This window comes from Polypterus senegalus, chromosome 17 (assembly GCF_016835505.1).
Source record: "Polypterus senegalus isolate Bchr_013 chromosome 17, ASM1683550v1, whole genome shotgun sequence".
Lineage (NCBI taxonomy): Eukaryota > Metazoa > Chordata > Cladistia > Polypteriformes > Polypteridae > Polypterus > Polypterus senegalus.
The window spans coordinates 8,230,928-8,244,440 of NC_053170.1; the positions used below are offsets into that span (position 1 = coordinate 8,230,928).

General features: G+C 44.6%; 1 protein-coding gene across 2 annotated transcripts in view; it reads left to right on the forward strand.

Moving 5' to 3' along the window:
- Window positions 1–13,513, forward strand: part of LOC120517763 (MAGUK p55 subfamily member 2-like) — an 84,664-nt gene that overhangs the window by 41,604 nt on the left and 29,547 nt on the right. For both annotated transcript variants that reach the window (XM_039740236.1, XM_039740235.1), the window contains one exon: window positions 10,475–10,575. In XM_039740236.1, the coding sequence (XP_039596170.1) occupies window positions 10,475–10,575 (101 nt within the window). The remainder of the gene's footprint in view (window positions 1–10,474; window positions 10,576–13,513) is intronic.

Here is a 13,513-nt window from a genome sequence, read left to right on the forward strand (position 1 = left end):
ATGCACTGCTGAACATCTAATTTCAAACATTGTGGCAAAATGGCCAGGATCAGTACATGATGCCAGAATTTTTCGCGAGTCTTCACTGGCTCAAAGCCTCAGACAAGGCAAGTCAACTAAAATTCACAAATATACTATAGTTTATTATACTACAGTCTAATGTGTCTACTTTCCATTATAGGAATTTTTCCTGGTGTGCTGCTTGGTGACAGAGGATACCCATGTCTACCGTTTCTTCTCACACCATATACAGATCCTGCAACACAAGCAGAAAGACATTTCAACCATGCCCATTGTAAGACAAGGGCACGCATTGAAATGACATTTGGACAGTTAAAATCCAGGTTTAACTGCCTGCGGCATCTCAGAGTTACACCAGACAGAGCGTGGACATTGTAGTAGCCTGTGCAGTTTTGCATAATGTGGCAATACTGCAGCAGGAGCGTATGCCAATAATGACGCATTCTTCACTTGCTGCCAGGACCTTTTCGTTCCACTCATGTTGCTCCTGAAACCAAGCATTATTAATAATTATATTAATAATTACAATTATATATCACTTTTTATCCAAGATGAACCCATATAATTAACATGCTGTCCTGTTTATCAATGTGTTAAAATAACCTTAAAGTACCTTACAACTGGTAACAAAATGCATATGTAAAAGGAAATTTTAATGACTATACATTTTGAAGGCTTGAAACTGTTCTCATTTAGTTGTTAAATAGTTTGACATCCTTAACACAAAAGTTACTAAAATCATGTTCTTACGCATTTAACTTGTCAGCTATTTTCTGCCATGCAGCCTCACGAGCTTTGATAATACAGCTCGTGTTCCCCTTTCTAGTTATTATAGCTTTGTAGTCCTCATAGGCTTGTAATAATAATTCTTGCTCCGCCTGCGAAAAAAACGCAGCTCTTTCCTTAGTTTCCATTCTTACTTATCCAGCATCGATTAACAAGGCTGCCTTTTATATCGCGTGGACGCGCACACGAGCCATTAAATACACCTGAATTTTGTTCGTGGAACTCAATGAGCCTGAAGTGAACTGTCAGGCTAACTCAAGCGAGGCTATTACAAATAATCCTCGATTTTATAAGCTCGCTTCGTGGAACAGCCCTCAGGTTGTTTCAGGAAGTGGCAGGATATTCACAGAGTGACATCAAAAAGAGAAGAGAACTGGGACAATGCTGCAACAAAAAACATCTTCCATGACACATTTCATGATTTACGTTCTTCTATCCTAAGGTTTCTATTTATTGCCACATTTCACAATACATGTATTTGTTTATGCATTTATTTATTTAATTTTGTCTGTAATGTTCCTCCATATGTGACATCAACTCCTGCTTTGCAGCAGCTGGCAGTGCCAGTTTAAAGGAAGGAGCGGTGAGCTTGTTTCCCTGTTGCACCCGCGCCCGTGTTTCTTTCATGCCCGTATGCCAGTTTATTTTGGCATTGCGGTCTCCATGTGCGCCCCACACAGAGAATGTAAAGATGCCAGAGTGGAGCCCAGCAGCCTAATCTCTGTGTTGCTGTGCCAGCTGAGTGATTTCTCAGCACTTCCTAAACTAACCCAATTGCATACTTCTTTCTTATGCCCCGCAGGGCATTTCTGTGTTGTTTTTTGCATGCAGGAAAATCTGATTGTAACACTTTACAGGATTCATAACGTACCTATAAATAGGAGCGGTAATGTTAGCCAAAGACAAAAACGGATATTGCTAATTAAAACGGTGTTATAAAAACATGAGCCAGGCTCGGCACAAAGCCCCCGGTAACGTTCTTCTGCAGGCTGGCAGGTCATCTCTGCAAACTTATTAGCGCCGCTATGGCGTCACCAAGTCGGGGCTCATTAGCAGGGACCTGAGTGAGAAAAACAGAATCTCGCCATGAAAATGCAACCGGCTTGAGCCGGAGTGCAGACACATCACTTGAGCAGTGTGCACACTTGACTTGGGAGAGATGTAAAAAGTTCGACATTTTGATATGAGAATAGGAAGTGTGAGTTTCAGTGGTAGGTGAAGCCCCTCTCTGTAACAGCACCATCAAGGCTTCTACTTAAATATGTACTGTGGCTGCCCCAGAACTCCAGAAGTGGACTCGCACATGTAAAACAGGTTTCTGTCTTATGTGACTCGCTCCCCTTATCCCGGTTTTTGTGCACGCATGTGATCGCACCCCGTGCCCCGATGACCCCCCGCGGATTTTTAACATTTCTGCAGCTCCGTGGGCGCCATGTCTGGATGTGCATTTGATGCCAATGGCACTGGCACAGCTGTCAATCACAGGGCATTTAGTTTTGTGAATTCTGCACCTGGAAGCTTCCATTGAGCTCTTCCTGCAGTCCACGGGGGTCAGAGCTGTGCCTGTTGTGCCCCCTGGAGGGACCACCTGGCTGACTGTCAGCAGTTGTTTCATTTTTTTTTTCTTTCCCCTTGGAGTCTTCATCCAGCCTTCTGCATGAGCGCACACTAATCTGTCATTACGGCGGATTTTCCTGCCTTTTATTCCCTCTTGTCTTCTTCAACTAATGAGGAGACAAGGGCAACACAAGATGAAAAAGAAAAGGCACAGTTAAAAAAACAAGAAAGAAAAAAAAAACAGTGGTCCGGAAATTTGAGGGTGTGGTGGCCAAGGGATGAAGGGTCAACAGAAACTGGAATAGTTTGGGGGGACCACACGGCCCTACCTGTTTACTAACAAGTCCAAAAACAGAAATGTTTGATGGCGTGAAGACGATAAACAAAACCAAGTGTCGCGTAGCCAAGCGACCTCGTTCATCTGTGCCATGAGGTCCTTTAAACTTGGATCTCCTCAATCTCGGTCACCGCTGGGGCCAATGACACCTCCTTCTGGATGGAGCTCTGGGACTGGAAGGGGCGGGGTCAGTTACCCTCACTGGGCGGTTTCTCAAGACTGCGGAGGAAGAAAATGACAGGGCTGTCGGTAGCAGGGGTGACATTACATTCCTAGGGAAGAGTTTGGATGGTGATCCTCAGATGTTCATGCTTGACAAGGAATTGGATTGTGCAGCCCATAAAATGATTCCGTTTTAGCTTAGCGAGCCAAAGGCCTCTTGAGTACAAACTTCGGGGCAGGGACGGCCGAGGTGAGCAGTGACTGGCATCACTCCATCTTAGGCAAGCAGGCCAGCAAGGAAAGTGTTGAAGCTTTCTGAGCACCTGAGACCTCCAGCGGTAAAGACGGGTACCTGCCGCACATGGATGGGTTCATTGCTATTATTGAAGGTGTTGCTGAGCAGGCTGTGTGCCCCCATAGTACTCAAAGTCTTCTTGTCTCAGCTGCTCCCATTAGGGGGCGCTCACAGCAGATCATCTTCTTTCATATCATTCTGTCCTCATCATCTTGCTCTGTCACACTCATCACCTGCATGTCCTCTCTCACCACATCCATAAACCTCCTCATAGGCCTTCCACTTCTTCTCTGCCACCTCCAGCTCAGTCTCCTGCTTTCTGGTCAGTGCCACCGTCTCCAGCCCATATAACACAGCTGGTCTCACTACCATCCTGTAGACCTTCCCTTTCACTCTTGTTGGTACCCGTCTGTCACAAATCACTCCTGACACTCTTCTCCACCCATTCCACCCTGCCTGCACTCCCTTCTTCACCTTCTCTTCCACACTCTCCGTTACTCTGTACTGTTGATCCCAAGTATTTAAACTCATCCTTTGTTCCAGAGGATTCAACGCCGTAGGTGTCCTGGACAGTCCGGCCACCCACCTTCATTCAAAAGTGGACTTTGAACATTTTTGTAAATGTATTGTTCTGATGTACAGTCAGGTCCAGTGACACAATTTTCACAATTTTGTCTGTGTGTACCACCACGTTGGATTTGAAATGAAGCAATCATTACATGAATGAAGAAGTGTCAGCGTTAATTCAGAGGGTTTAGCAGAAATATCATCTGAGCCATTTAGGAATGACAGCCATGACAGAGGGTCGAGGGCATGGCGGACCTGTGGCCTCAGGTGGTGAAGCAGAAGCCGCTCCATGGTCTTCATCACATGTGACGTCAGAGCAACAGGCATGAAGTTATTCAGCTCACTAGGACGTGATACCTTTGGGACTCGGGTGATGCAAGATGTTTTCCAAGGCCTCGGGACTCTCCCCTGTTCCAGGCTCAGGTTGAAGATGCGCTGTAGAGGACTCCCCAGTTCTAACGCACAGGCCTTTATCAGTGATGGCGATACTCCATCTGGACCCGCTGCTTTGCTGGCACGAAATCTCCTCAGCTCTCTGCTTACCTGGGCTGCTGTAATTGTGGGTGGGGATGTCTCTTCTATGCTGGTACTAATCCCAAAGGGGAAACTGTCTTTTCACATGACCTTTGGCAGTCGGTTTGGCTTAGGGGGGCGTTAAGGTCAGCCATTGTACAGCACCTCTGGAGCAATTTCAAGGTTAAAGGTCTCGGCTCGAGGGTCCAATGGAGTATGATTCCTTCTGGCAGTAGCGGGATTTGAACTGGCAGCCTTCTAGATAGCAGCACAGATCCTGAGCCTCAGAGCCACCACGGGTGGTCTCCAAATAAGATGTACAAACATCTCAGTGGCGATTAATAGAATGGGATGCAAGTATCATAGCAAAGGGTCCGAATCGTTGTGTCAAGGTGAGCTTTAGGCTTTTTTTGTTTTTAATACATTTCCAACAGTTTCTGAACTCCTGTTTTCGCTTTGTCAGCCTGGCGGTATTGAGTGTTGCTTAATGAGGGGACAAAAAAGAATTAATGTGATTAAACTGATTTTAGCACAAGGCTGCAACATAACAAAATGTGTAAAAAGTGCAGGGGTCTGAAGATTTTGTGAAGGCGCTATATAAATTTAAATTTACCTTCCTGCCTTTCTCTGCCCTTTGTGGCCTGCCACTTACAACCCCTTGGCAGTCCACATGCAAGCTACTTTATCTTGTTCCGATTGCGCACTGGAAGATTGGCACTACATAAAATTAACAATGAAGCCTCAACCTGAGAAAGGCGCCATATGTGACCAAGGTGACTGTTGACTTCACTATATATGAAATGTTTGCCCTCAGGTCTTCTCATCCATATCAGTCAGTGAGTCAGTGAGCGGTGAGGCGCTGACCAGGCCGTTGGGTCATTGCTGCGGCACACTGTTTCCATGGTAACAAATCACCGTGCGCTGTCAGTGGCTGGCGCCTCGTTACCGACGCTCTGTTTTTAATTGGCCGCTGTGCCTCTCGGGGACTTACGAGCCGTCCAGAGTGCCGAAGTCGATGCCGACGTGCGCTGTGCACGGAGGATGGGGTTTAAAATGTGGGCGGAGATGTGCCCAGGAGTGTCGTGCCAGTCAGTTGCGATTTAGCCAAGAGAGGGTTAAGAATGCTGACGTTACATCCCAACAACAAGACTCACTCATTCTTTATCTTATATTGCTCCTTTCCGAATGATAAGACAGTCACATTATTGGCATAAACATTCAGGAAATGAAACATGCAGTGATGTTAATAATATATATATATATATATATATATATATATATATATATATTAGTAAGATGGACATTTAATAAGTTGCAGCTCTCCAGACTGGATTCCCAGCATGGCCACTTAATGCTGGGTGAACCAGCCACCTAAACCTCTGTGCATGTGGCAGCATTCAGGTGTCCTGTAAGAGACGTGTGGAGCAGCTTGAGCTGTGCAGTTATAGGGGTGTCGGACTGTATCCAGCCGTGAGATGCATTTCTTGGTGCAGGCATTTCTTGGTGCAGAACTGACGACAACCAATACCATCCCTTTTGTACCCATGGCGGCAGTGACGTGTGGTGAGGTTCATGGCTGGTGAGGCACGGACTCCTTCAGAGTCAGATTTACAAATATATGAACCCGAAAGAGTCGCTTATTCACTTTTCAATTGGCAGCCAGCATGCACATTGACTACTGGTTATGTTTCACGTCTCATCAGCATTCTTTACACACACACAGGTAAGGCGCATATTTGTCAAAGAAAGAACGTTATGTTTCTAGCAGCGAGAGAGAGCGGAGAGAGCGCATTTGCTCCTCGCCCTCCATGTGTTCTAAATTTTCCGTTGCAATTCCACAATTCACGCTCATTCAATACAAATGAAAGTACAGAGAGGTGTACAAACAAATGGATTTCGATTTTGACCTTAATTGAAATATTTAGTTGTTTTTAAAAGCTTTTACTTCCGATGCTTTAATTTTCAATTTAAATACAGACTGTTCAACAAAAGGATAACAAGAAAAACAAAAGAATATTTTATTTAAGGTCAAAATGTAGTTTTTAAATATTGGATTGTTTTTGTCTTAGTCTGATCCCATTTTTTTTTTTTATAAAACTGAAACCCATTTATGGTCTTACCTTTATTTGTAAAGTAAGTCCATGCGCCTATCCTTCTCCATGAAAATCTCCGTCACTTTCTTGTAAAAGTCCCTCCTTGTTTTCCTTTAGTTTTAAAAATCTTAATCTTCCATTTTGGCGGTCAGTCGGAACAAAAAATAAAAATAAACGGCCCGCTGCAGTGCACTTGACTTTCTGATATCGCTAACTTATCGGCGCCTCCGCGTAGAAGAACAGCAGCAACGAGCACCTGTTGGCCTTCAGGGCGGCACGGTACTGTCTGCCTCACCTCGTGCCTTATCACTGCGGTTTTATGTCCGATCAGCAAGACTAAATATGTCACACACATTCATTAAAGATATTAGAAAGTCAGGGTGTATAATAAACGTCTCTGCAAACATTATATTGGAGACATACAGAGAGACAGCAACAGGCACGCGACAACCGCAGGTATCAGCCCCGTGTATGAGGAGAGCGCAGTCCGAGGTGAGGTGAGTCTCGTCACTGCCGCACTTCTCGTTTCTCCCCTGTATTTGAACAGGAAAATGATGAAAATGATTGGAATCATACAGAAAATGATGAAAATGATTGGAATCATACAGAAAACAAATTTATAGCACAGACCAGTGGACACATTTATTTTATATTATCATTATTATTTTTTTTCTTTTCATGATGGCCTCACCTGCCTCCCCTGACCGCATATCCCTGTGTCAGATATGGGCGACTACCAGAAGAACTGGCTGGTTATAAATATCTTCAGACTTTGGGTTTTTTACCCATATTGGTCAAGCAGACATCAGCATCTTTTAAAATAACCTGCTTGTGTCCTTCACGTGTTTTCTGACTTACGGCTGTCATTTGTCAGTGTCCCTGGCAGTCTCTCTCTCCCCTCTCTCTCTCTCTCTGCATGACTTTGTGAAATTACATTTGGAACAAATTACCTTCTTGCTACGGGGCCAAGACCACTGAGGGACACAGAAGCTCCATAAAAGAGAAGAGCAGAGGGCACATCCACGTTGCCCAGTCTGCCATTGCTGTGCTGAGCAGACAGCAGGGCCCCCTCCAGTGGCCAAGGCCAGAACTGCAATTTATGAGACTCTGAGGACTGACAGGCATCACCGTCAGCAGTTTGTTAAACTTGTCACATCACAGAAGTGAAAAATGCGGTTAAAATTGTATGTCGTCTGTAAAGGACCTTGGGATTGTGTTCCCCATGCAAAGGCGTTATATAAAATCATCCTAGATGTGTTTTAGAGTTTTGAGAACATAAGAAATTTGACAAACAAGAGGAGACTGTCAAGCTCCTTTGTTCAGCTAAGAGCTCGGCTGTCCCAGCATCTCCTCCAGATCCTTCTTCAACTCCATGCCTCAACAGTTTCTTTCAGATTCTCTCAACTCTGAGTAAAGAAGTGTTTCCTGGCCCCAGTCCTAGACACTCTTTCCCCTGATGTTCCACTGCTGTCCCCAGTTTCACCGATTAGTTGAAAGAACTCTGCTGGATCCACTTTATCAATGCCTTGGAGGAGATACTCTCAAGGTCTATCACATTGGATGGACAGCCATTTTCAGGTCTCTCTAGAGATATTCAATTGGGATCGAGTCTGGGCTCTCGTTGGTCAACTCAAGGACATTCCCACAGTTGTCCCTCAGTCCTTCCTGTGTAATCTTTGCTTTGTTCTGTCAGGAAAGTGAAATTTCAGTCCAGTTTGAGGTCCAGAGCGTGCTGAGCAGGTCTTCATTAAGAATGTCTCTGTTCTTAGTTCTGTTCCACTTACCCTCAACTCTGTCTAGCCTCCCAGTCCCTGATGCCGCCAACCCGGCTGGGACGCCCTGAGGATAGAAGGATTGGGGGGGAGGCAGCTACTTTTGGACACTGCCTCCCCCAAAACGCTAGATGGCAGCTCCACTGGAGTGTAGTGGTGCCCCGGATACCCGCAGGGCATTCTGGGACTTGGAGTTCGTATACTCAGCCCTGTTGGCTACCATGGGTGCCTCCAGGAGGAGCTGTGAGGGGACTGGAGGAGCCATACCTCATCCATAGTCCGGAAGCACTCCTAAGTCACGAGGACGGGAGACCTGAAGTACTTCGGGGCTGTAGAAAAAGCCAGTTCTTCATTAGAAGCACGTCCGGGGCAAGGATTACATAAAGAACTGCTGGGATACCCAACAAGCATGCTGGAGTCGGGAGGTGTAGGACAGAACTTGCTGGGACGTGTGGAGGAGAGAGTATTGGATTGTTATGGTGTTGCTGTTATTTAATTGCCTGTTAATTGTGGCGGAGGTGCTTGAGGGCACTATTACAGGAAATAAAGAATTAAATGATCTTCTTGTTGTTTTTCACTTGTGTCCAGTATGTCTGTCCGTTGGGTTTAAAGGGGCAACAGCGCCCCCTAGCCGTTATAATTGGTGTTGCATAGGAGATGAGTGGTACCCGCTTTCCTCCAGAACTGACACCAATTTTGGTTTCCTCAGACCAGAGAGTCTGGTTTCTCACAGCCTGAGGGTCCCGTAAGTGTCTTTTCACATGTCTTTTACTGAGGAGTGGCTTCTGTCTGGCCACTGTGCCGTAAAGCCCAGATCGGTGGAGAGTTTTATTAGTCTCCAGCGTATCGAGGGCTTGACACACATCTGACTCGTCTGTTTTGAAATCTTTGAACTCAGAAGTTGCTTTTAGTTCTGCATGGGGCATTCCATTTGTTTCCTCCTTTACAAATATTTGGGTGAAATATTTATTCAGTTCATTTGCTATTTCTTTCTCATTTTTCAACGATAGCTCCTTTTGTGTTCATGAAGGTTCTTAAATGAATCCATCCGTCCATGGGGTAGCCGGAGCCTAACCCTGCAGGCATTGGGCACAAGGCAGGATCGACACCTGGATGGGGTTGAAGTTCATCGTAGGGTGAACACAAAAAAAAAAAAACAACTAGGGCCAATTTAAAAATGCCAATTGTGGGAGGGAAGCCAACACAGACACGGGGAGAACTTTCAAACTCCACATGTGGAAGACCTGGGACACATAATCCAGACATAGCAGTAGAGCAACTGACTCATTGAAAAAGGAGATTTTGGACACTTGTAACATTTCCTTTTTGTTCCCGTTCATCTGGGAGCAGCAGCCTGCCTTGTCCATCGTATTTTCCACGCTCGCTTATTCAGTTCTTGGTCACAGGACATTAGCACAATGGCTTTAAGTTGAGAACTGAAATTCTCACCCGTCACCAAGGTATACAATGGTGTCCTCTTTTGGGTTCCGGGTTAGCGGAAATAGCTCAAAAGTTGATAGAAATCTACATTTTGTACCTAATACATGTATGCAAAATTTGGCTGACCCAAGTGAAAGCGTACTCAGGCTATCGTGTTTACACTCTCACACACACACACATACACACACACACACACATACAGAAAAACGGTATTTTCGGCCTCAGGGAGTTCTAAAACGTTAAGATTCATCAAAATCTTGAAATCTAATTTTTGGACGATTGGAATACTTTTCCTGTACTTTGTATACGAGAAAGTAAAAAGCAAGAATGCCTAAGTGGTCCACCTATCATTTTTGAACCTGTTTTACTTAAATCCAGTTTACGGGCGCAGGGTGATGAATCCGATCGCTTCGGGAACACAACTCAGGAACCCACCCTGGCTGGCAAGTTCTGGGCACGCCCACTACAATGCATAAGACTCTGCAAAGTGGGTAGACCTGGGAAAAAACGGGTTGGGCAAGCAATATCCTGTTCTGGAGAAAGGGGTCCGGTTGGGGTTGATCGTTAGAGCAGCTTGGTCTTCTGACATTAAACTAAGGTGCCCAGGTGGGGGGATTCACCTTGAATTTTAGCCCGGCTCCATCAACATCAAGTCAACTTCATAATATACTGAACAATTATTATAAACATAAAGAACATTTCCTTTTTGTTCCTGTTCATCTGGGAGCAGCAGCCTGCCTTGTCCATCGCATTTTTTACACTCGCTTATTCAGTTCTGGGTCACAGGACATTAGCACAATGGCTTTCAGTTGAGAAACATCCTTCACTTTGTTGCAACTGAAATTCTCACCCGTCACCAAGGTATACCGTGGTGTCCCCTTTTGGCCTCACTTATCTATTTTCCTTTTGTTTCTTTCTTTCTTTCTTCCAGCTATGCAGCAAGGAGTGGACACACTGAGTGACGTCCCCAATTCAACAGTTGCAAATGACCTGGACCTGATCTTCCTCAAGGAAATCATGGAAAGTCCAATAGTAAGACATTTGGCTTTGCTCTTTTCTGATGTTCCTTTGAGGGCAGCACATGGCAAGTGTGATGGGTGGACACGACTCGGGGCTTACAGCTCATGGTGGGCGCAGAGTCCATAGGGACCACCACTACCCTAAGAAAAGTGGCATGCACCAGCATTCTGCTCTCCGGCTACAAGACTGGCGTATGACGGCGTCCTAGCAAGACTTTATTTATGTACGAGAGTGAAATGTAAAAGTACCCCTTATGGGAAGGACCTGGGGGTCATAGCAGACTGGTGGCTGTCTACATCTAGTCACTGTACAGAAGTGACTCACATATGAGAAACTGAACTATTCAATTAATACAGTGGTGTGAAAAACTATTTGCCCCCTTCCTGATTTCTTATTCTTTTGCATGTTTGTCACACAAAATGTTTCTGATCATCAAACACATTTCACCATTAGTCAAATACAACACAAGTAAACACAAAATGCAGTTTTTAAATGATGGTTTTTATTATTTAGGGAGAAAAAAAATCCAAACCTACATGGCCCTGTGTGAAAAAGTAATTGCCCCTTGTTCAAAAATCACCTAACTGTGGTGTATCACACCTGAGTTCAATTTCCGTAGCCACCCCCAGGCCTGATTACTGCCACACCTGTTTCAATCAAGAAATCCCTTAAATAGGAGCTGCCTGACACAGAGAAGTAGACCAAAAGCACCTCAAAAGCTAGACATCATGCCAAGATCCAAAGAAATTCAGGAACAAGTGAGAACAGAAGTAATTGAGATCTATCAGTCTGGTAAAGGTTATAAAGCCATTTCTAAAGCTTTGGGACTCCAGCAAACCACAGTGAGAACCATTATCCACAAATGGCAAAAACATGGAACAGTGATGAACCTTCCCAGGAGTGGCCGGCCGACCAAAATTACCCCAAGAGCGCAGAGACGACTCATTCGAGAGGTCACAAAGACCCCAGGACAACATCTAAAGAACTGCAGGCCTCACTTGCCTCAATTAAGGTCAGTGTTCACGACTCCACCATAAGAAAGAGACTGGGCAAAACGGCCTGCATGGCAGATTTCCAAGACGCAAACCACTGTTAAGCAAAAGAACATTAGGGCTCGTCTCAATTTTGCTAAGAAACATCTCAATGATTGCCAAGACTTTTGGGAAAATACCTTGTGGACTGATGAGACAAAAGTTGAACTTTTGGAAGGCAAATGTCCCATTACATCTGGCGTAAAAGGAACACAGCATTTCAGAAAAAGAACATCATACCAACAGTAAAATATGGTGGTGGTAGTGTGATGGTCTGGGGTTGTTTTGCTGCTTCAGGACCTGGAAGGCTTGCTGTGATAGATGGAACCATGAATTCTACTGTCTACCAAAAATCCTGAAGGAGAATGTCCGGCCATCTGTTCGTCAACTCAAGCTGAAGCGATCTTGGGTGCTGCAACAGGACAATGACCCAAAACACACCAGCAAATCCACCTCTGAATGGCTGAAGAAAAACAAAATGAAGACTTTGGAGTGGCCTAGTCAAAGTCCTGACCTGAATCCAATTGAGATGCTATGGCATGACCTTAAAAAGGCGGTTCATGCTAGAAAACCCTCAAATAAAGCTGAATTACAACAATTCTGCAAAGATGAGTGGACCAAAATTCCTCCAGAGCGCTGTAAAAGACTCATTGCAAGTTATCGCAAACGCTTGATTGCAGTTATTGCTGCTAAGGGTGGCCCAACCAGTTATTAGGTTCAGGGGCAATTACTTTTTCACACTTTTTCATGTAGGTTTGGATTTTTTTCTCCCTAAATAATAAAACCATCATTTAAAAACTGCATTTTGTGTTTACTTGTGTTGTATTTGACTAATGGTTAAATGTGTTTGATGACCAGAAACATTTTGTGTGACAAACATGCAAAAGAATAAGAAATCAGGAAGGGGGCAAATAGTTTTTCACACCACTGTAATTGCTTGTTACCCCAGCACCCAGTAAGACTAAAATCAAAGGCCGCTGTGCTGATAAGAACTGAGAAGGGCTAAGCTGCTGGAGCTAAAAGCAGACGGCTGTTTTAAAAATGAACTCTTTAACTCCTGTATAGCTCAGTCTTACAGTAGCTAACACAATACAGCTTAGTTTCATCTTAATCATCTAGAACAGGGCTGGCCAACTCAGGACCTGGTGGGCCGCAGTGGCTTCAGGGTTTCATTCTAACCATCTTCTTAAACAGTGAGACGTTTTTGCTGCTGAGTTACTTGTTTTGCCTTCATTTTAACTGACGTGACTCAGACCCCTTAGTAGTCTTTTTTTTTTTCCTTAATGAGCAGCCGAACAATAATGAGACACAAAACAAGACCAGCTAACCTGAAAATAAGGAAAGGTGAAGGTCTTGGTCATGTTGGTCAGCTCAGGTCACCAAAACATCTTGACGGTGGTCTTAGAAAAAATCGGGAATGGTCTCCCCTGGACTGGATATTAGGATGGATATTTGAGAAGTCAACCGCACGACGATGATTACATTTTTAAATTATGTACATTAAAGAACCATCAACAACAAATCAAATTAATAAAATATTGAACAATTATTCTAAAAGTTAAGTTGAATAAATTGGACTCTGCAGCTACATGAATAAAAAAATGTACCACTTCCGGTTAGCGGAAATAGCTCAAAGCTGATAGAAATCTACATTTTGTACCTAATACCATCCATCCATCATCCAACCCGCTATATCCTACTAACTACAGGGTCACGGGGGTCTGCTGGAGCCAATCCCAGCCAACAAAGGGGGCAAGGCAGGAAACAAACCCTGGGCAGGGCGCACACCCACACACACACTAAGCACAATTTAGGATCGCCAGTGCACCTAACCTGCATGTCTTTGGACTGTGGGAGGAAACCCACACAGAGAACATGCAAACTCCAAGCAGGGAGGACCCGGGAAGCGAATCCGGGTC